The 20,319-nt window shown below is 48.3% G+C and overlaps 1 protein-coding gene across 2 annotated transcripts in view; it reads left to right on the top strand.

Annotated features, from left to right (window-relative positions):
* TBC1D2B (TBC1 domain family member 2B) overlaps positions 1 to 20,319 on the top strand; it is a 111,322-nt gene that overhangs the window by 77,066 nt on the left and 13,937 nt on the right. For both annotated transcript variants that reach the window (XM_063926552.1, XM_063926553.1), the window contains 2 exons: positions 19,754 to 19,864; positions 20,010 to 20,197. In XM_063926552.1, the coding sequence (XP_063782622.1) occupies positions 19,754 to 19,864; positions 20,010 to 20,197 (299 nt within the window). The remainder of the gene's footprint in view (positions 1 to 19,753; positions 19,865 to 20,009; positions 20,198 to 20,319) is intronic.

The following is a 20,319-nucleotide window of genomic DNA, read 5'->3' as shown; positions in this document are numbered from 1 at the left end:
TTCAGCAAGCTCATACTACGGCTGGATTGCCGTTACAGACGTCGGTAAAGGCCCACTCCACTAGGAAGGTGGGCTCATCCTGGGCAGCTGCCTGGGGGGTCTCGGCATTACAACTTTGCCGAGCAGTTACTTGGTCAGGGTCAAACACATTTGCTAAGTTCTACAAGTTTGACACCTTGGCCGATGAGGACCTCAAGTTTGGTCAATCGGTGCTGCAGGGTCATCCGCACTCTCCCGCTCGTACTGGAGCTTTGGTATAGACCCCATGGTCTTGATGTCATCCCCAGCATCCTCTAGGACGTATGAGAAAATAGGATTTTGATAACCTACCGGTAAATCCTTTTCTCCTAGTCCGTAGAGGATGCTGGTTGCCCGTCCCAGTGCGTATTTTACCTGCAGTTTAGTTATTACACTTACACAAAATGTGTTATTTTAGTTCAGCATGTTGCTGCAATTGGTTCAATCCTGTTGGCGTGTGTTATGTTGAATGCCATGTGTGCGTCATGGTTGAGGGTGTGAGTTGGTAGATATCTCACCACTAGTTAAGTAATTCCTTTCCTCGAAATGTCAGTCTCCCTGGGCACAGTTCCTACAGCTGAGGTCTGGAGGAGGGGCATAGAGGGAGGAGCCAGTTCACACCCAATGAAAAGTCTTTAGAGTGCCCATGTCTCCTGCGGATCCCGTCTATACCATGGTCTTGATGTCGTCCCCAGCATCCTCTACGGACTAGGAGAAAAGGATTTACCGGTAGGTTATCAAAATCCTATTTTAATCTTCCATGCTGATAGAGCGGAGTTGAGAACTCGTCAGCAATTTCTGCCAAAAGTGGTTTCATCATTTCACGTAAACTAGCCTATTGTGGTGCCAGTGGCTACTGATGCCTTGGCGGAATCGAAGTCTCTCGATTGTGGTCAGAGCTTTGAAGATCTATGTCGCCAGAACGGCGCAGATTAGGAAAACAGAGGCTCTGTTTGTCCTGTGGGCTCCCAACAAGATTGGGGCTGTTGCTTCCAAGCAGACTATTGTGCGCTGGATCTGTAATACGATTCGGCAGGCTCATGCTACGGCAGGATTGCAGTTACCGGAATCTGTAAAAGCCCATTCTACCAGAAAGGTGGGCTCATCCTGGGCGGCTGCCCGAGGGGTCTCGGCATTACAACTTTGCCGAGCTGCTACTTGGTCGGGATCAAACACCTTTGCAAGGTTTTACAAGTTTGATACCCTGGCTGAGGAGGACCTCTTGTTTGGTCAATCGGTGCTGCAGTCATCCGCACTCTCCCGCCCATTCTAGAGCTTTGGTATAAACCCCATGGTTCTTGAAGCATCCCCCAGCATCCTCTAGGACGTATGAGAAAATAGGATTTTAATACCTACCGGTAAATCCTTTTCTCTTAATCCGTAGAGGATGCTGGGCGCCCGTCCCACTGCGGGCTGTATCTGCAGTTATTGGTTATGGTTACACACATGTTGTGTTGAGTTCAGTCAGTCTGTGGCTGATGTTAGTCATGCCGTTGCATGCGTTGTTGTTAAATGCCATGTTGTACGGCGTGTTTGAGGTGTGAGCTGGTATGTATCTCACCTTAGTTTTAAAAATTAAATAAATCCTTTTCCTCTAAATGTCTGTCTCCCTGGGCACAGTTCCTATAACTGGAGTCTGGAGGAGGGGCATAGAGGGAGGAGTCAGTTCACACCCCTTTTAAAGTCTTAAAGTGCCCATGTCTCCTGCGAATCCCGTCTATACCCCATGGTTCTTGAAGCATCCCCAGCATCCTCTACGAACTAAGAGAAAAGGATTTACCGGTAGGTATTAAAATCCTATTTTATTTCTTTATAAATTAACATTTACTTACATAGCACTGTCATATTCCACAGCATTTTACACATGGTTACAAGCAAAATAATCAAAGAAGACTGGGTATTGACAGACAAAGAAATAAGAGCCATGCTTGCAGTGTAAAGGTATATAGGCGTCAGATGCACGAGGTTGAGTGCCAGCTATTATGAATTGGTACAGCCAGAATGCAGTGACAAAGAGTGCTTAACGGGGTAATGTGTTTTCCCTCAAAGTTATTTATGTTAGTTTAGGTCTAGAAAGAGAATACATTTTTGTGAACTGCATAGAGGGGTAGTGATTGTGTAGAAAAGGCTAGGTAGTTTAATAAGCTGTCCTGCAGAGGAGGATTCTCAGGGATCACTTCAAGGTTTGGAGGTAAGAGGAAAGTCTTGTTCCATAAAGTGAGTGCAGACTGGATGAAGACCAGTCATTGTTAACGTCAGCAGGTAATGAGTGTATGAGGGATGGTGATCTTGCGCAGAGGAGGGGGGTAGAGCTATGAGGTGTTTTAAGCAAAGCAAAAGCTGTGTGTTTTGTGTTTATAGCCTTGTAAGAAGTTGATTGAGCAAAATACAAGCAGCCAATGTAGGGACCGACAGAGCTGTAGTAGAAGAAAGTTTTAGAAGGAAAATTTGTACAGCCACTGCCTTCATAACAGAAAGTCGGGGTTTATTTACTAATATTCGTGTTTGTGTCGATTTTGTTGGGATTTTAATTTCGATTTTTATTGGACGTATTTTACTGCAACTTTTTGAATCCATTTTCGGTAATTTACTAAGCTTCCGAGTTTTCTTGTTTTGTATTTTCCAATGTCGATGTGATTTGTATTGTCGGGCAGTGTTTTACAGGAGTGATTAGTAAAACACTGCCGGACATAACACAATGAAGCCCACCCGGATCATTGAGATCCGTGCAGGGCTTCATTGTGTACATTATGAGTAGTGTTTAAAGAGTTAAAAGTAGAAAAAAAAATTGCGTGGGGTCCCCCCTCCTAAGCATAACCAGCCTCGGGCTCTTTGAGCCGGCCCTGGTTGTAAAAATACAGAGGGGAAAATGCGTAGGGTCCCCCCATATTTATACAACCAGCACCGGGCTCTGCGTTCGGTCCTGATTAAAAAAATACGGGGGACAAAAGATGTAGGGGTCCCCCGTATTTTTTAAACCAGCACTGGGCTCCACTATCCAGAGAGGTAATGCCACAGCCGGGGGACACTTTTATATAGGTCCCTGCGGCCATGGCATTACGCTCCCAACTAGTCGCCCCTGGCCGGGGTACCTTAAATCAAGGGATCTCCCCCTTCAGCCACCCAAGGACCAGGGGAGAAGCTTGAGGCTGTGTCCCACCTCTCCCCCATCCGTGGGCGGTGGATGGGAGGCTGACCGCTTTTGTGTAAAAATAAGAAACTTGTTTTGTTGTGGTAGAACTACAAGTCCCAGCAAGCCTCCCCTGCCAGCTGGTACTTGGAGAACCACAAGTACCAGCATGCTGGGAAATAACGGGCCCGCTGGTACCTGTAGTTCTACCCCAAAGAAATACCCCCCAAAAAACACAACACGCACCGTGAAAGTAAAGCTTTATTTCTGCTGCGGGGTACACTGGGCTCCACAAGTCTGGACAATGGGGTGTAGAGTAGGATCTTGAACCGAGGCACCAACAGGCTCAAAGCTTTGACTGTTCCCAGAATGCACAGCACCGCCTCCTCTATAACCTCGCCTCCCAGCACAGGAGCTCAGTTTGTCAGTTGGTGCTGCAGTAAGCAGGCACTTAACAGAGGGGCTGCTTCAAGCAGCCCTAAGAAAAGCTTTTTATGAGGTAAAAAGTGAAGACTTCAAGGGCAGCAGCAGGGGTAAATGTCTTCTGACATTCTCTGCTGCAGCTCCAGCTCTCCCCAGCGGCGCTGTACACTCTTGAGCCCTGGTAGCCGGGTACCTACAGCGGAGGCTCCGGTTTACTTCACGTTAGGCACACACGGCTGGGGCTCTCCAGGATCGCGTGGCCGCGCTTCGGGAAGCGGTAAGTGGGTCCCGCGGTCTGTATCGCGATCCGGCGCGGTCAGTGGGAGGCGGGCCGCGCGCGCTGGCGGTGGACACTGTGGATACAGGCGATCCCACTAGATCACCAGGGCATGGACGCAGGTCAGGTTTTCTCTTAAAACCGATTTTAATATCGCCCACAGTACCTGGTGGTTTTGCCAGCAAGGGGGATAAGGCTTAGACCTGAAGCCCCTCCCCCAGCGCGCCATTTCCAGCAAGTGTTCCCGCCCTGGAGCTGCATCTCTGTCTTTCCTCACTCCCTGTCAGTGTCTGCGGCGCCATTACTCCTCAGCTCACTGTTCCTGGGACTGCTTGGGCAAATCCTCCTATGTAAAGCCGCCTGGTTGTCAGCGCTGTGCCTTTACATGACACTTAAGTATTCTACCTGCCTTTTTAGTCCGTGTCAGTAAGAAAGAGTGCATTTAGTCAGGGGTTTATAGTACAATTACCCTGTGATATACATCCAGTTTCTTACTGTGTAGTGTTATATTTATTGACTATATAGCTGTGTAAGCTAGTCCAGTGCCGTATTATTGTCTGTAATAACCTCTGCATTGTACAAACTGTGACTATTTGTGTGTGCATTGATAGCTGAGTGGTGTCCATCTCGTGTCTTTCACTCAACTTGCTATCACTATATTCTATTATCTGAGGGGGCTTGGTGCGTCAGGTGTTATTTAATATAGGATTTTCACAAAGATATACTGTATTACGTATTTCTCTAACGTCCTAAGTGGATGCTGGGGACTCCGTAAGGACCATGGGGAATAGCGGCTCCGCAGGAGACTGGGCACATCTAAAGAAAGCTTTAGGACTATCTGGTGTGCACTGGCTCCTCCCCCTATGACCCTCCTCCAAGCCTCAGTTAGATCTCTGTGCCCGAACGAGAAGGGTGCACACTAGGGGCTCTCCTGAGCTTCTTAGTGAAAGTTTTAGTTTAGGTTTTTTATTTTCAGTGAGACCTGCTGGCAACAGGCTCACTGCATCGAGGGACTAAGGGGAGAAGAAGCGAACTCACCTGCGTGCAGAGTGGATTGAGCTTCTTAGGCTACTGGACATTAGCTCCAGAGGGACGATCACAGGCCCAGCTTGGATGGGTCCCAGAGCCGCGCCGCCGGCCCCCTTACAGAGCCAGAAGGCAGAAGAGGTCCGGAAAATCGGCTGCAGAAGACGTCCTGTCTTCAACAAGGTAGCGCACAGCACTGCAGCTGTGCGCCATTGCTCTCAGCACACTTCACACTCCGGTCACTGAGGGTGCAGGGCGCTGGGGGGGGGCGCCCTGAGACGCAATAAAAACACCTTGGATGGCAAAAAAATGCATCACATATAGCTCCTGGGCTATATGGATGCATTTAACCCCTGCCAGAATACATAGAAAAACGGGAGATAGGCTCCGCCCCCTTATCGGCGGCCTTATCTCCTCAGCACACTGGAGCCATTTTCCCTCACAGCTCCGTTGGAGGGAAGCTCCCTGGCTCTCCCCTGCAGTCACTACACTACAGAAAGGGTTAAAAAAGAGAGGGGGGCACTAATTAGGCGCAGTATTAACTATACAGCAGCTATAAGGGGAAAAACACTTATATAAGGTTATCCCTGTATATATATAGCGCTCTGGTGTGTGCTGGCAAACTCTCCCTCTGTCTCCCCAAAGGGCTAGTGGGGTCCTGTCCTCTATCAGAGCATTCCCTGTGTGTGTGCTGTATGTCGGTACTTTTGTGTCGACATGTATGAGGAGAAAAATGATGTGGAGACGGAGCAGATTGCCTGTAATAGTGATGTCACCCCCTAGGGGGTCGACACCTGAGTGGATGAACTGTTGGAAGAAATTACGTGACAGTGTCAGCTCTGTATAAAAGACAGCGGTTGACATGAGACAGCCGGCTACTCAGCTTGTGTCTGTCCAGACGTCTCATAGGCCGTCAGGGGCTCTAAAGCGCCCGTTACCTCAGATGGCAGATATAGACGCCGACACGGATACTGACTCCAGTGTCGACGGTGAAGAGACAAATGTGACTTCCAGTAGGGCCACGCGTTACATGATTGAGGCAATGAAAAATGTTTTACACATTTCTGATAATACGAGTACCACCAAAAAGGGGTATTATGTTCGGTGAGGAAAAACTACCTGTAGTTTTCCTGAATCTGAGAAATTAAATGAGGTGTGTGATGATGCGTGGGTTTCCCCCGATAACAACTGATGATTTCTAAAATGTTATTGGCATTATATCCTTTCCCGCCAGAGGTTAGGGTGCGTTGGGAAACACCCCCTAGGGTGGATAAAGCGCTCACACGCTTGTAAGGCTCTACCCTCTCCTGAGATGGCCGCCCTTAAGGATCCTGCTGATAGAAAGCAGGAGGGTATCCTAAAATGTATTTACACACATACTGGTGTTATACTGCGACCAGCAATCGCCTCAGCCTGGATGTGCAGTGCTGGGTTGGCGTGGTCGGATTCCCTGACTGAAAATATTGATACCCTAGATAGGGACAGTATATTTTTGCCTATAGAGCATTTAAAAGATGCATTTCTATATATGCGTGATGCACAGCGGAATATTTGCCGACTGGCATCAAGTCTAAGTGCGTTGTCCATTTCTACCAGTAGAGGGTTATGGACACGTCAGTGGTCAGGTGATGCGTATTCCAAACGGCATTTGGAAGTATTGCCTTATTAAGGGGAGGAGTTATTTGGGGTCGGTCTTTCAGACCTGGTGGCCACGGCAACAGCTGGGAAATCCACGTTTGTACCCCAGGTCGCCTCTCAACATGAGAAGACGCCGTATTATCAGGCGCAGTCTTTTCGTGGACAAGCGGGCAAAAGGTTCCTCATTTCTGCCCCGTGACAGAGGGAGAGGAAAAAGACTGCAGAAATCAGCCAGTTCCCAGGAACAGAAACCCTCTCCCGCCTCTGCCAAGCCCTCAGTATATGCTGGGGCTTTACAAGCAGAATCAGGCACGGTGGGGGGCCCCGTCTCAATGAATTTCAGCGCGCATTGGGCTCACTCGCAAGTAGACCCCTGGATCCTTCAGGTGATATCTCAGGGGTACAAATTAGAATTCGAGACGTCTCCCCCTCGCCGTTTCCTAAAGTCGGCTTTACAGATGTCTCCTTCTGACAGGGAGACAGTTTTGGAAGCCATTCACAAGCTGTATTCCCAGCAGGTGATAATCAAGATACCCCTCCTGCAACAGGGAACGGGGTATTATTCCACACTGTTGTGGTACCGAAGCCGGACGGCTCGGTGAGACCGATTCTAAATCTAAAATCTTTGAACACTTACATACAGAGGTTCAAATTCAAGATTGAGTCACTCAGAGCAGTGATTGCGAACCTGGAAGAAGGGGACTACATGATGTCTCGGGACATCAAGGATGCTTACCTTCATGTCCAAATTTACCCTTCTCACCAAGGGTACCTCAGGTTTATGGTACAGAACTGTCACTATCAGTTCAGACGCTGCCGTATGGATGGTCCACGGCACCCCGGGTCTTTACCAAGGTAATGGCCGAAATGATGATATTCCTTCGAAGGAAGGGAATTTTAGTTATCCCTTACTTGGACAATTCCCTGATAAGGGTAAGATCCAGGGAACAGTTGGAGGTCGGTGTAGCACTATCTCAGGTAGTGTTGCGGCAGCACGATTGGATTCTCAATATTCCAAAATCGCAGCTGGTTCCGACGACTTGTCTTCTGTTCCTAGGGATGATCCTGGACACAGTCCAGAAAAAGGTGTTTCTCCCGGAGGAGAAAGCCAGGGAGTTATCCGAGCTAGTCAGGAACCTCCTAAAACCGAGCCAAGTCTCAGTGCATCAATGCACAAGGGTTCTGGGTAAAATGGTGGCTTCCTATGAAGCAATCCCATTCGGCAGATTCCACGCAAGAACTTTCCAGTGGGACCTGCTGGACAAATGGTCCGGGTCGCATCTTCAGATGCATCAGCGGATAACCCTGTCACCAAGGACAAGGGTGTCCCTCCTGTGGTGGTTGCAGAGTGCTCATCTTCTAGAGGGCCGCAGATTCGGCATTCAGGACTGGGTCCTGGTGACCACGGATGCCAGCCTGCGAGGCTGGGGAGCAGTCACACAGGGAAGGAATATCCAGGGCTTATGGTCAAGCCTGGAGACATCACTTCACATAAATATCCTGAAGCTAAGGGACATTTACAATGCTCTAAGCTTAGCAAGACCTCTGCTTCAAGGTCAGCCGGTGTTGATCCAGTCGGACAACATCACGGCAGTCACCCACGTAAACAGACAGGGTGGCACAAGAAGCAGGAGGGCAATGGCAAAAGCTGCAAGGATTCTTCGCTGGGCGGAAAATCATGTGATAGCACTGTCGGCAGTATTCATTCCGGGAGTGGACAACTGGGAAGCAGACTTCCTCAGCACGACCTCCACCCGGGAGAGTGGGGACTTCACCCAGAAGTCTTCCACATGATTATAAACCGTTGGGAAAAACTCGACAGGTATTGCGCCAGGTCCAGGGACCCTCAGGCAATAGCTGTAGATGCTCTGGTAACACCGTGGGTGTACCAGTCAGGGTATGTGTTCCCTCCTCTGCCTCTCATACCCAAGGTACTGAGATTGATAAGATGGAGAGGAGTAAGCACTATATTCGTGGCTCCGGATTGGCCAAGAAGGACTTGGTAACCGGAACTTCAAGAGATGCTCACGGAGGATCCGTGGCCTCTACCTCTAAGAAGGGACCTGCTCCAGCAAGGACCCTGTCTGTTCCAAGACTTACCGCGGCTGCGTTTGACGGCATGGCGGTTGAACGCCGGATCCTGAAGGAAAAAAGGCATTCCGGATGAAGTCATCCCTATCCTGATCAAAGCCAGGAAGGATGTAACCGCAAAAACATTATCACCGCATTTGGCGAAAATATGTTGCGTGGTGCGAGGCCAGTAAGGCCCGACGGAGGAAATTCAACTGGGTCGATTCCTACATTTCCTGCAAACAGGAGTGTCTATGGGCCTGAAATTGGGGTCCATTAAGGTTCAAATTTCGGCCCTGTCAATTTTCTTCCAAAAAGAACTAGCTTCAGTCTTTGAAGTTCAGACGTTTGTAAAAGGGGTACTGCATATACAGCCTCCTTTTGTGCCTCCAGTGGCACTTTGGGATCTCAATGTAGTTTTGGGTTCCAAAAGTCACATTGGTTTGAACCACTTAAATCTGTGGAGTTAAAATATCTCACATGGAAAGTGGTCATGCTGTTGGCCCTGGCCTGGGCCAGGCGCGTGTCAGAATTGGCGGCTTTATCCTAAAAAAGCCCTTATCTGATTTTCCATTCGGACAGGGCGGAATTGAGGACTCGTCCTAAGTTTCTCCCTAAGGTGGTTTCAGCGTTTCACCTGAACCAACCTATTTGTGGTGCCTGCGGCTACTAGGGACTTGGAGGACTCCAAGTTGCTGGACGTTGTCAGGGCCCTGAAAATGTATGTTTCCAGGACGGCTGGAGTCAGGAAATCTGACTCGCAGTTTATCCTGTATGCACCCAACAAGCTGGGTGCTCCTGCTTCTAAGCAGACTATTGCTCGTTGGATTTGTAGTACAATTCAGCTTGCACATTCTGTGGCAGGCCTGCCACAGCCAAAAATCTGTAAATGCCCACTCCACAAGGAAGGTGGGCTCATCTTTGGTGGCTGCCCGAGGGGTCTCGGCTTTACAACTTTGCCGAGCAGCTACTTGGTCAGGAGCAAATACGTTTGTAAAATTCTACAAAATTGATATCCTGGCTGAGGAGGACCTGGAGTTCTCTCATTTGGTGCTGCAGAGTCATCCGCACTCTCCCGCCCGTTTGGGAGCTTTGGTATAATCCCTATGGTCCTTACGGAGTCCCCAGCATCCACTTAAGACGTTAGAGAAAATAAGAATTTACTTACCGATAATTCTATTTCTCATAGTCCGTAGTGGATGCTGGGCGCCCATCCCAAGTGCGGATTGTCTGCAATACTGGTACATAGTTATTGTTACCAAAAAATCGGGTTATTGCTGTAGTGAGCCATCTTTTCTAGAGGCTCCTCTGTTATCATGCTGTTAACTGGGTTCAAATCACAAGTTGTACGGTGTGATTGGTGTGGCTGGTATGAGTCTTACCCGGGATTCAAAATCCTTCCTTATTGTGTACGCTCGTCCGGGCACAGTATCCTAACTGAGGCTTGGAGGAGGGTCATAGGGGGAGGAGCCAGTGCACACCAGATAGTCCTAAAGCTTTCTTTAGATGTGCCCAGTCTCCTGCGGAGCCGCTATTCCCCATGGTCCTTACGGAGTCCCCAGCATCCACTACGGACTATGAGAAATAGAATTATCGGTAAGTAAATTCTTATTTTTTCTCTGTGATTTAGTCACCATATCTCTCATTTATCTCTGCTGGTGCTGACTACACTGCGCAGGGGTTTGGGTTTAGGGATATAGTGCTGCTAATAATTGTACTGTGTTACCTCATACTGCAAGTTATATCATGTCTGCTTCTGAGGGTAACGGTTCTGGGGCGGAACACACTGCTGTTGTTGCTGAAGCCACAGGCACATATGGGGAGAATATAGCAGCTGTGGGCTCTGGTTCTGGGGGCTCCTTGCCCCCCAGTGGGACTGTGGCAATGGAGGCACATACTGACCCTCCGTGGGCCGCTTTTTCCACGCTTCTGCATACGCTAGTTTATAAACTAACACCCCCTATGGGACCCCCAATGCCGATACAACTGTATGTGGTCCCTGCAGCTAACCCGCCGTGGGCAGACGATTTATCTGCTCAATTAAAGAAGCTGAACCAGTCCCTGACTACTAAAAAGTCTGACCAACGCTCGCCTAAGTCCAATAGGTCCTAAGCGAGCGCTCGTCTCCTCACAATACACTGCTGTCACTGACACCTCATCTGATGAAGACAGCACATACACTGACCCCCACAGGTTCTGACTCAGATACGGCTGATGGGGAGGGTAGTTCACATGTGGATGTTCCTGATCTTTTGGAGGCTATTAAGTTAATTCTGCAGATTACGGATGATCCCGAGCCATCCGTTCCTCCTAAGAAACCAGATAGGTTCAAGCGTCAGAAGGTGATTAAACAAGTTTTACCTCACTCTGACCACCTAGTGGATATACGTCAGGAACCCTGGCAAAGCCCGGGTACGAAGTTTGTGCCTCAAAAGAAGATGCTGGCTCGCTATCCCCTCGCGCCAGAGCTGTCTAAGAATTGGGAAACGCCTCCTCCAGTAGACTCACATGTGGCTAGGATGGTGGTTTCCTCAGCTCTACCTGTCACTACCGTCACGTCTCTAAAAGAGCCTACGGATAAACGTGTCGAGGGTTGTCTAAAAGCGATTTACACCCTCACGGGTGCTGCACAAAGGCCCACTATTGCAGCTACATGGGCGAAGCAGAGACTATTGAAGCATGGGCCTTGGAGTTAGAGGCTGAAATCTCCTCTGACCATGCTAGACAATGCTTGTCATATATTGTCACAGCTTCTCGCTATATTAAAGAGGCGGCTTCTGATGCCGGTATCCTAGCAGCCAAGGCCTCTACTACGTCAGTCCTGGCACGCAGGATATTGTGGCTGAGATCCTGGTCTGTGGATCTGGACTCTAGAAAAACCCTGGAGGTACTCACTTTCAAGGGGGATATTCTGTTTGGGGAGGACTTAAATAAGATAGTGGCTGACTTGGCTACTGCCAAAACTGCCTGTCTGCCTAATACAGCTCCTTCTGTGTCGAAGGCCAAAGGCACGTCCTTTCGCCCCTTTCGTCCTTCAGGTAAAGCAAAAGGTCAGGCGTACCATAAGCAGGCCCGCACCTCCAAACCTGGTAAGCCGAAGCCCAAAAGAGCCTGGGCTGCCCATCAGCCAGCAGCCAAGACCGATAAGCCTGCCGCATGACGGGGCGGGCCTCCCCCTGGGGGATCCCAGGGTGGGGGGCCGGCTTCTGGGGTATACCCAAGAATGGTTAAAGACCACTTCAGATGCCTGGGTACGGGAAGTCGTCACTTGAGGTTATGCCATAGCCTTCAAAAACCGACCCCCTCATCGATTTTGCCAGACAGACGTCCCGTCGGACCAGACAAAGGCAAACACTCTGCATTCGGTGGTACAGACCCTCCTGGATACAGGAGTCGTAGTACAGGTGCCTCTTGCTCAGAGGGGCCGGGGATACTATTCTCCGCTGTTTCTAGTCCTGAAACCGAATGGGTCCTCCCAGCCCATTCTCAACCTCGAGGCACTGAACAAATTTGTGAAGGTTTCCAAGTTCCGTATGGAAACCCTTCGCTCTATAGTTCTGGCCTTGGAACCTGGGGACTACATGGTCTCCCTGGACATACAGGATGCTTACCTGCATATTCCTATAGCAGTGTCACATCAACAATACCTGAGGTTCGCTATTGTCAACCTCCATTACCAGTTTCGGGCGTTACCTTTTGGTTTAACAACGGCTCCGCGAGTCTTCACCAAAGTTATGGCGGTGATGATGGTGGTGCTCCGCCATCAAGGGGTCAGGATACTGTCGTATCTGGACGACTTGTTAATCCTGGCAAATTCCCCAGATCTTCTCCTGCGTCATCTGGATATGACGGTCCGGTTTCTACAAGCCCACGGGTGGCTCATCAACTGGAAGAAATCCTCCCTGGTCCCTGCTCAGAGCATCGTGCATCTGGAGCGCTGTTGGACACTCACAACCAGAGGTTGTTCTTGTTTCAGGAGAAAGTCCTGAAACTTCAGGACAGGATTCGTTGCTTCCTTTCTCGTCCGCAAGTGTCGATACATCCGGCAATGCAGGTGCTGGGCCTCATGGTGTCAGCATTCGACATGGTGGAGTATGCTCAATTCCATTCTCGCCCCCTCCAGAAGCTGATTCTAGCCAAGTGGGACGGCCTGCCTCACCGGATCAGGTCTCACATGATCTCTTTGACTCCGGAGGTCCGTCTGTCGCTGCTCTGGTGGCTCCTGGACCGACAATTGTGCAGAGGTCGTCCCTTCTGGATGTCCAACTGGGTCCTGTTGACGACAGATGCCAGTCTAAGAGGTTGGGGCGCAGTGCTGGAGCAGCACTCCTTGCAGGGTCGATGGACCAAGGGGGACTCTCTCCTCTCGATCAACATTCTGGAATTGCGGGCGGTCTTCAATGCGTTGAACCTAGCCCAGCATTTGATTCAGAACAGTCCTGTTCAAGTACAGTCGGACAACGCCACCAGAGTGGCTTACATAAATCATCAAGGCGGCACTCGAAGCCGTTTGGCAATGAAGGAAGCCTCACGGATTCTAAGTTGGGCCGAACGCCATCTATCGGCACTATTCATTCCGGGAGTCCTGAATTGGGAAGCGGACTTTCTCAGTCGTCAGGACGTGCATGCTGGCGAGTGGGGCCTCCATCCAGAAGTGTTTCAACTCCTCGTGGAAAGGTGGGGTCTTCCAGATGTGGATCTGATGGCGTCTCGACACAATCACAAGGTTCCGGTCTTCGGAGCAAGGACAAGGTATCCTCAAGTAGCATTCGTGGGTGCGCTGGCAGTGCCGTGGAGGTTTCGGCTGCCGTACGTGTACCCTCCGGTGTCACTCCTGCCCAGGATAATTCAGAAGTTCAAGCAAGAAAAAGGAAATCTGCTTCTCATAGCTCCGGCGTGGCCCAGACGGCACTGGTTCTCAGACCTGCAAGGCCTATCTTCAGAGCGTCCACTACTACTTCCACAACGCCCAGACCTCCTCGTTCAGGGCCCCTGTGTCTACCAGGACCTAGCCCGACTGTCTTTGATGGCGTGGCTCTTGAAGCTTCCGTTTTAAGAGCTAAGGGTTTTTCTGAAGAGGTCTTTAAAACTATGTTGCGGGCCCGGAAACCGGCCTCTGCTCGGATTTACTATCTGGTCTGGCATTCCTACTTTGTTTGGTACGCATCTAACCATTATGACGCTTCCAAGTTTAGTACAGGCAAACTTTTGGCTTTTCCACAGCAGGGCCTAGATTTAGGCCTGCGTCTGGCCTCCCTCAAGGTTCACATTTCTGCCTTGTCGGTGTGGTTTCAGAGAAAAATTGCGACTTTACCTGATGTTCATACTTTCACTCAGGGTGTGTTGCGTATCCAACCTTCCTATGTCCCGCATGTGGCTCCTTGGGACTTGTCGGTGGTTTTGGAGGCGTTGCAGGAGCCTCCATTTGAACCTCTTGGTTCAAGCTGACCTTAAGTGGCTTTCCCTTAAGGTGGTGTTCTTGCTGGCTATTGCCTCTGCTAGAAGAGTGTCTGATTTGGGTGCCTTGTCTTTCAGTTCCCCATATCTGATTTTTCACCGTGACCGGGCGGTTCTTAGGACTCGTCCCGGATATTTACCTATGGTGGTTTCTTCGTTCCACCTTAATCAGGAGATTGTGGTTCCAGCTTTTGTTTCTCCTGATTTGTCTCCCAAAGAGCGGTCTTTGGATGTGGTACGGGCTCTCCGTATCTATGTGAAGAGAACTGCTTCTATTCGAAAGTCTGATTCTCTCTTTGTTTTGTTTGGATTTCACAAACGTGGCTGGCCTGCTCACAAGCAGACCCTGGCCAGGTGGATTAGAATGGTGATTGCGCATGCTTATGTGAAGGCTGGTCTGTCAGCTCCTGTTCACATTACGGCCCTTTCTACTCTGTCTGTTGGACCTTCTTGGGCGGCCCAACGTGGTGTGCCCTTGACCAATTGTGCAAGGCGGCCACGTGGTCCTCCGGGAACACGTTCATAGGGTTCTATGCCTTCGATACTGCCGCTTCCCAGGATGCTTCCTTTGGACGCCGGGTTCTTGTGCCCGCTACAGTGCGTCCCCTCCCATAAGGAACTGCTTTAGGACATCCCCATTGTCCAGACTTGTGGAGCCCAGTGTACCCCGCAGCAGAAAACGAGTTTTATGGTAAGAACTTACCCTTGTTAAAACTCTTTCTGCGAGGTACACTGGGCTCCACAAGGCGCCCACCCTGACGCACTTAGCTTCTTTGGGTTGATATTGCATTAGCCGCTGACACTTCTCTTGTCGTGAGAGTGTGGTGTATGTGGCTACTAACCGTTGTCGTCTCCTTTTTCTGCTACTGCATTGGGCTGGTTAACTAAACTGAGCTCATGTGCTGGAGGCGGGGTTATAGAGGAGGCGGCGCTGTGCATTCTGGGAACAATCAAAGCTTTGAGCCTGTTGGTGCCTCGGATCAAGATCCTACTCTACACCCCATTGTCCAGACTATTGGAGCCCAGTGTACCTCGCAGAAAGAGTTTTAACAAGGCTAAGTTCTTACCATAAAACTCGTTTTTACAAACATGCACACTTAAACACTCACATACTTACCTATTGTCGCACATACTTACCTATTGTCCCCTTGTCAAGTAGAATCCACGGGGTACCTGTCAAATAAAAATGATACTTACAGCCAATCCTGTGTAGATCTGCCCTCTTCTTATCTGACGTAATCCACGGACTTGAATAAATAAAAAAAAAAAACGTAAACCCGATCCACGCAACTAAAGGGGTTCTATGTTTACACATGGAACCCCTTTCCCCGAATGCCGGGACCCCCCGTGACGGTCCCGCCAGCCAATCAGGTTGCGCCACGTCATGGCGCTCTCCTGATTGGCTGTGCGCTCCTAGCCTGTCAATCAGGAGGAGTGCACTGGCTAGAATGGAGGAGAGCGCTCCTCCGTTCTACTCAATGATGGGAACTTTGCGGTCTGCGGTTAACCGCAAAGTTAATTGGGAGGATCTTCTGCAAGGACTGTTCGTCTACCCGGACTTACGGCGGCTTTGTTTAATGGCATGGAACCTTCTAGCTGAGAAGGGAATTCCGGGTAAGGTTATTACCACCATAATTCAAGCCAGGAAAGCTGTCACGTCGAAGCATTACCACCATATCTGGAAATTATACGTCTACTGGTGTAAGGGCCGAAAATATCCACCTACAGATTTCAACCTGGGACGCTTTTTGCTTTTCTTACAGGCTGGTGTGGATATGGGCCAAAGGTTGGGCTCTATTAAGGTTCAGATCTCGGCCTTGTCCATTTTCTTTCAGAAGAAATTGTCTGCTTGCCTTTAAGTACAGACGTTCCTGCAGGGTGTTGTTCACATCCAGCCTCCTTTGGTGGCACCTTGGAATCTATAAGTTGTTCTGACCTTTCTACGGTCCTCTTGGTTTGGACCTCTGATGTCGGTAGAGGTCAAGTACCTTACATGGAAGACGGTGATGCTCCTTGCCTTGGCTTCAGCCAGGCACGTTTCAGAACTTGGCGCTTTGTCCTGTAGGAGTCCCTACCTGGTCTTTCATGAGGACAGAGTGGAACGCAGAACTCGACAACAGTTCCTGCCTAAGGTGGTTTCTGCATTCCACCTAAATCAGCCTATTGTGGTTCTGGCGGCTTCGGTCACTTCCTCAATTCCTAAGTCCTTGGATGTGGTGCGAGCCCTGAAGATATACGTCAAGAGGACTGCTGCTGTCCGAAAATCGGATTCCCTCTTTGTGCTGTATGATGCTCACAAAAAGGGTCGTCCTGCTTCAAAGCAGTCTATTGCCTGTTGGATTAAGCTTACTATTCAACAGGCCTACGCTTCGGTGGCCTTGCCTATTCCTCTGTCTGTCCAGGCCCACTCTACCAGGTCTGTGGGTTCTTCCTGAGCGGCTGCCCGTGGTGTCTCGGCCTTGCAACTGTGCCGGGCTGCTATCTGGTCAGGGACAAACATGTTTGTAAAGTTCTACAGGTTTGATACCCTGGCTACAGAGGATGTCCAGTTTGGATATACGGTGCTGCAGGCGTCTCAGCAGGTTGCCACCCGTTCTGGGAGCTTTGGGACGTCCCCATCGTACAAAGGCCCTCATTCCGAGTTGTTCGCTCGCAAGCTGCTTTTAGCAGATTTACTCGCGCTAAGCCGCCGCCTACTGGGAGTGAATCTTAGCTTCTTAAAATTGCGAACAACTTATTCGCAATATTGCGATTACACCTCTCTTAGCAGTTTCTGAGTAGCTCCAGACTTACTCGGCATCTGCGATCAGTTCAGTGCTTGTCGTTCCTGGTTTGACGTCACAAACACACCCAGCGTTCGCCCAGACACTCCTCCGTTTCTCCAGCCACTCCCGCGTTTTTCCCAGAAACGGTAGCGTTTTTTCACACACTCCCATAAAACGGCCAGTTTCCGCCCAGAAACACCCACTTCCTGTCAATCACATTACGATCACCAGAACGAAGAAAAAACCTTGTAATGCCGTGAGTAAAATTCCTAACTGCATAGCAAATTTACTTGGCGCAGTCGCACTGCGGACATAGCGCATGCGCACTAAGCAGGAAAATCGCTGCGATGCGAAAAAAATTACCGAACGAACAACTCGGAATGACCCCCAAAGTGTCCCCAGTATCCCTATGGATGATAGAGAAAAGAGAATTTTAATTACCTACCAGTAAATCCTTTTCTCGTAGTCCATAAGAGATACTGGGCGCCCGCCTCTGTGTTATGAATTTCCTGCAAGTTATTGTTCTTGTGTGAAGTTGTTTACATCAGTTTTTGCTGTTTCTGGTTTCACTAGCTGTTGCTAGTATGTTTGATCTGATGTGTGCTGGTTCATTAATCTCATCACTAGTTGTATTATTATGTTTCCTCCTCTCAAGTTTGTCCATCTCCTTCGGGCACAGTTTCGTAGACTGAGCTGTGAGGGAGGGCATAGAGGGGAGGAGCTAGCACACCATGTTGAAGAAATTTAAAGTGCACCAGCTCCTTTGGACCTCATCTATACCCCATCGTATGAAGTGTCCCCTGTATCCCTTATGGACCATAAGAAAAGGATTTACCGGTAGGTAATTAAAATCCTCTTATTACCAGAGACCACTGAATCTCCTCCCAAAGTGTACCAGTCTGCTATTGGGAACTGGTGCAGATAAAAAAACAGAGACTGGAGATATCTGAGTAGCTGTGATATCAGTGATGCAGCCACTGCTCCTAAATACACCAACCCAAACAGTGCATTTGTGTAGTCCACTCCTGAGTCACAGAGCTGCCTTTTAAAATGCCACTATAAAATCTGTCTGCCCTTACATTTTTTACGTTTGCAGGCACTATGGAAATTGCATGTAGGGAAAATGACACCTAGCTTTAGGACCACTAGGAGTCAAACAATTGTTTCTCTCTCAAAAAAAACTTACAGCAGTAACCTCCCTTATATCTTAGAGGTCATTTTTGTTTGATGGAATTGTAACTAGAAATGGCTTTCCAAGTACAACTCAGAATGGAAAATGCTTCTTAAAAGTATAAAGGTGAGGTTTCTTGCACCCTGGAGAATCTGTCTTTGTGGCAAGGAAAAGACTGCGCCTACCCATAAAATGGGGAACACCGACATCAGTGCATCTACCACTTTTTTTTTTTTTTTTTAAATACTCATCCTGAAAAATGAAATCACATTTTTCCACTTGCTTTCAGTGTGCTTAGCCTGCACGTCCTATAAGACGCTGCAAATGGTTTCAGGCTGCTTAATGCCAACAACTACACACACACATACACACAAACTTTTCCATATAACAAGGGGGTTCATAAGGGCACACTATCAAAATGTGATCCTTTGCCCGGGATACATACGATATCCCGGCAGACAGGATGCCGACAGGGTCATCCCATCCGCCGGAATATTAAGGACAAGGCAGCGAGTACCATCCTGGGTTCGATGCGCTCACCATGCTTCAGGCCCGATGGCGAGCTTTGCTCACCACGGGTTCTATTTCCACTTGGTTGGTGGGGTGGACCCACCAACCGAGTGGGAAGTACGAGCGGGTGTCAGGATGCGGGCGTTGGCCTCCTGAAGGCTAGGATCCTGTCAGCCGGGAAACTGACTGCATCCCTTCTGCCCATATCTCAACACTCAATGTCTAAGTAATAACATGATTTGTCTAAACTAAAATTTTATTACGTTTTGGGTTGGATAAAGCAAACAAATGTAACATATTAACATGACTGGTCCCCAGCATTTGTTAGCAGACCAGTGCACTACAAAGTACAATCTATTCACCGATAGTCATATTGAAGCAGTCATCCAATCAATGTTATCTATAACCTTGACAATACTACAGTCCTGGTGTAAGAGAGAGGATAGATATATTGTACTTGTTTGGTTTTCAGCATAAACAAAATAAATAAAGGAACAGAATGATAAATAACAGTATAATGCCTTCACAAGCAGTCATACTATGGGAGAATAGAGTACATTTGACATAAATAATTGTTTCAATCTTGGAACACAGATTTTGAGAACAGTCGCTTTTTGAGTACTGACAAATGAACATTCTGTCTGTACACTGGGAGGAGACCTTGCACAAATCCTAGTTTTGCTTTGTCAGAAATACAAACTTACATTACCTTTCACAATGATTATTCTGTGTTTCACAAACTACTAATGACTTCACCTTTCAAGGTATGTCTAATCAGGAATGACCATAATAAAACACCTATTATGGAATCTGGCCTTACACTATAAAGAATGGTGGTACATCGATCCATGCTGGCATTGGATAATCCATATGAAAATATTCCGATGCTTTTCTCCACGTACCTATAATCATTCAGAAGTAAATTAAATTACTGCATTTTCATATGGAAAAACCTCACACAGTTTCCAACATGTTCTCACAGTGAAACGTGTGGTCTGCGTTACTAGTTATATTTTTATATTAATTTCAGGCTCCAATTCACATAACAGGCAAGACCCTCAATAGCTTTCTTATCCGTGAATGCTGCTTGTGTGATTTTACAATATAATATAATCTTTCCTTATGATAAGGCACTGCAGAATCATTTTAAAGTTGGTAAGTAATTTAAAGTGGCTTCTGACAATAGCTGAATTACAGGAGCAATTTTTTTACTTTATTGTGTAGTAGTTAAAATGTGCATTTATATTTGCCTGGTTATTTATTCACAGGACTGTCTGCAAGGATATAAAGCACAAAACAAATTTCTTAACAAAGAAATCTTAGAGCTTTCTGCCTTAAGAAGAAACTCTGAGAGAAGGGAACAAGAATTGGAAGCAAAGGTGAGCTCTTAATTAAGGACCCTTAGCTAGGCATTTAGCATGTTAGTTTACAGAACTACTGTAAAGAAGTGTTTTTCCTTTTTTATCTAAGCACATAACATGTGGAATTTAATTATAATGCACCGTTTTGTTATGCCTCATGTAGTATACAAACCTGGAGGCAGATCTGTGCCAGATAGAGAGGAAGTACCTTCTCCTCCTTCAAGAGGTGAAGAGACCAGTCTGTTCTGATGGCCACGGACCAGCCCAGGAAATTGTCACTCAGTTGCTAGAGGATGCTCTAAAGGGGGAAACTGCTGAGCAACATGCACATCTCAGAGCGCGCAGTATCAGGTATGGAATTCTGCAGTTCAGAATGATCAGAACCTATAAAGGACTGCAATATGTCTCCAATAGACGTTAAGAGTAATGTCATATAATTGTTATTGTAAAGTCCCTGCCTGTTTCCATGTGGC

Source organism: Pseudophryne corroboree, chromosome 6 (genome assembly GCF_028390025.1).
Source record: "Pseudophryne corroboree isolate aPseCor3 chromosome 6, aPseCor3.hap2, whole genome shotgun sequence".
Lineage (NCBI taxonomy): Eukaryota > Metazoa > Chordata > Amphibia > Anura > Myobatrachidae > Pseudophryne > Pseudophryne corroboree.
Note: the sequence above shows the minus strand (reverse complement) of the source record. Positions and strands in the feature narration are given on the sequence as shown.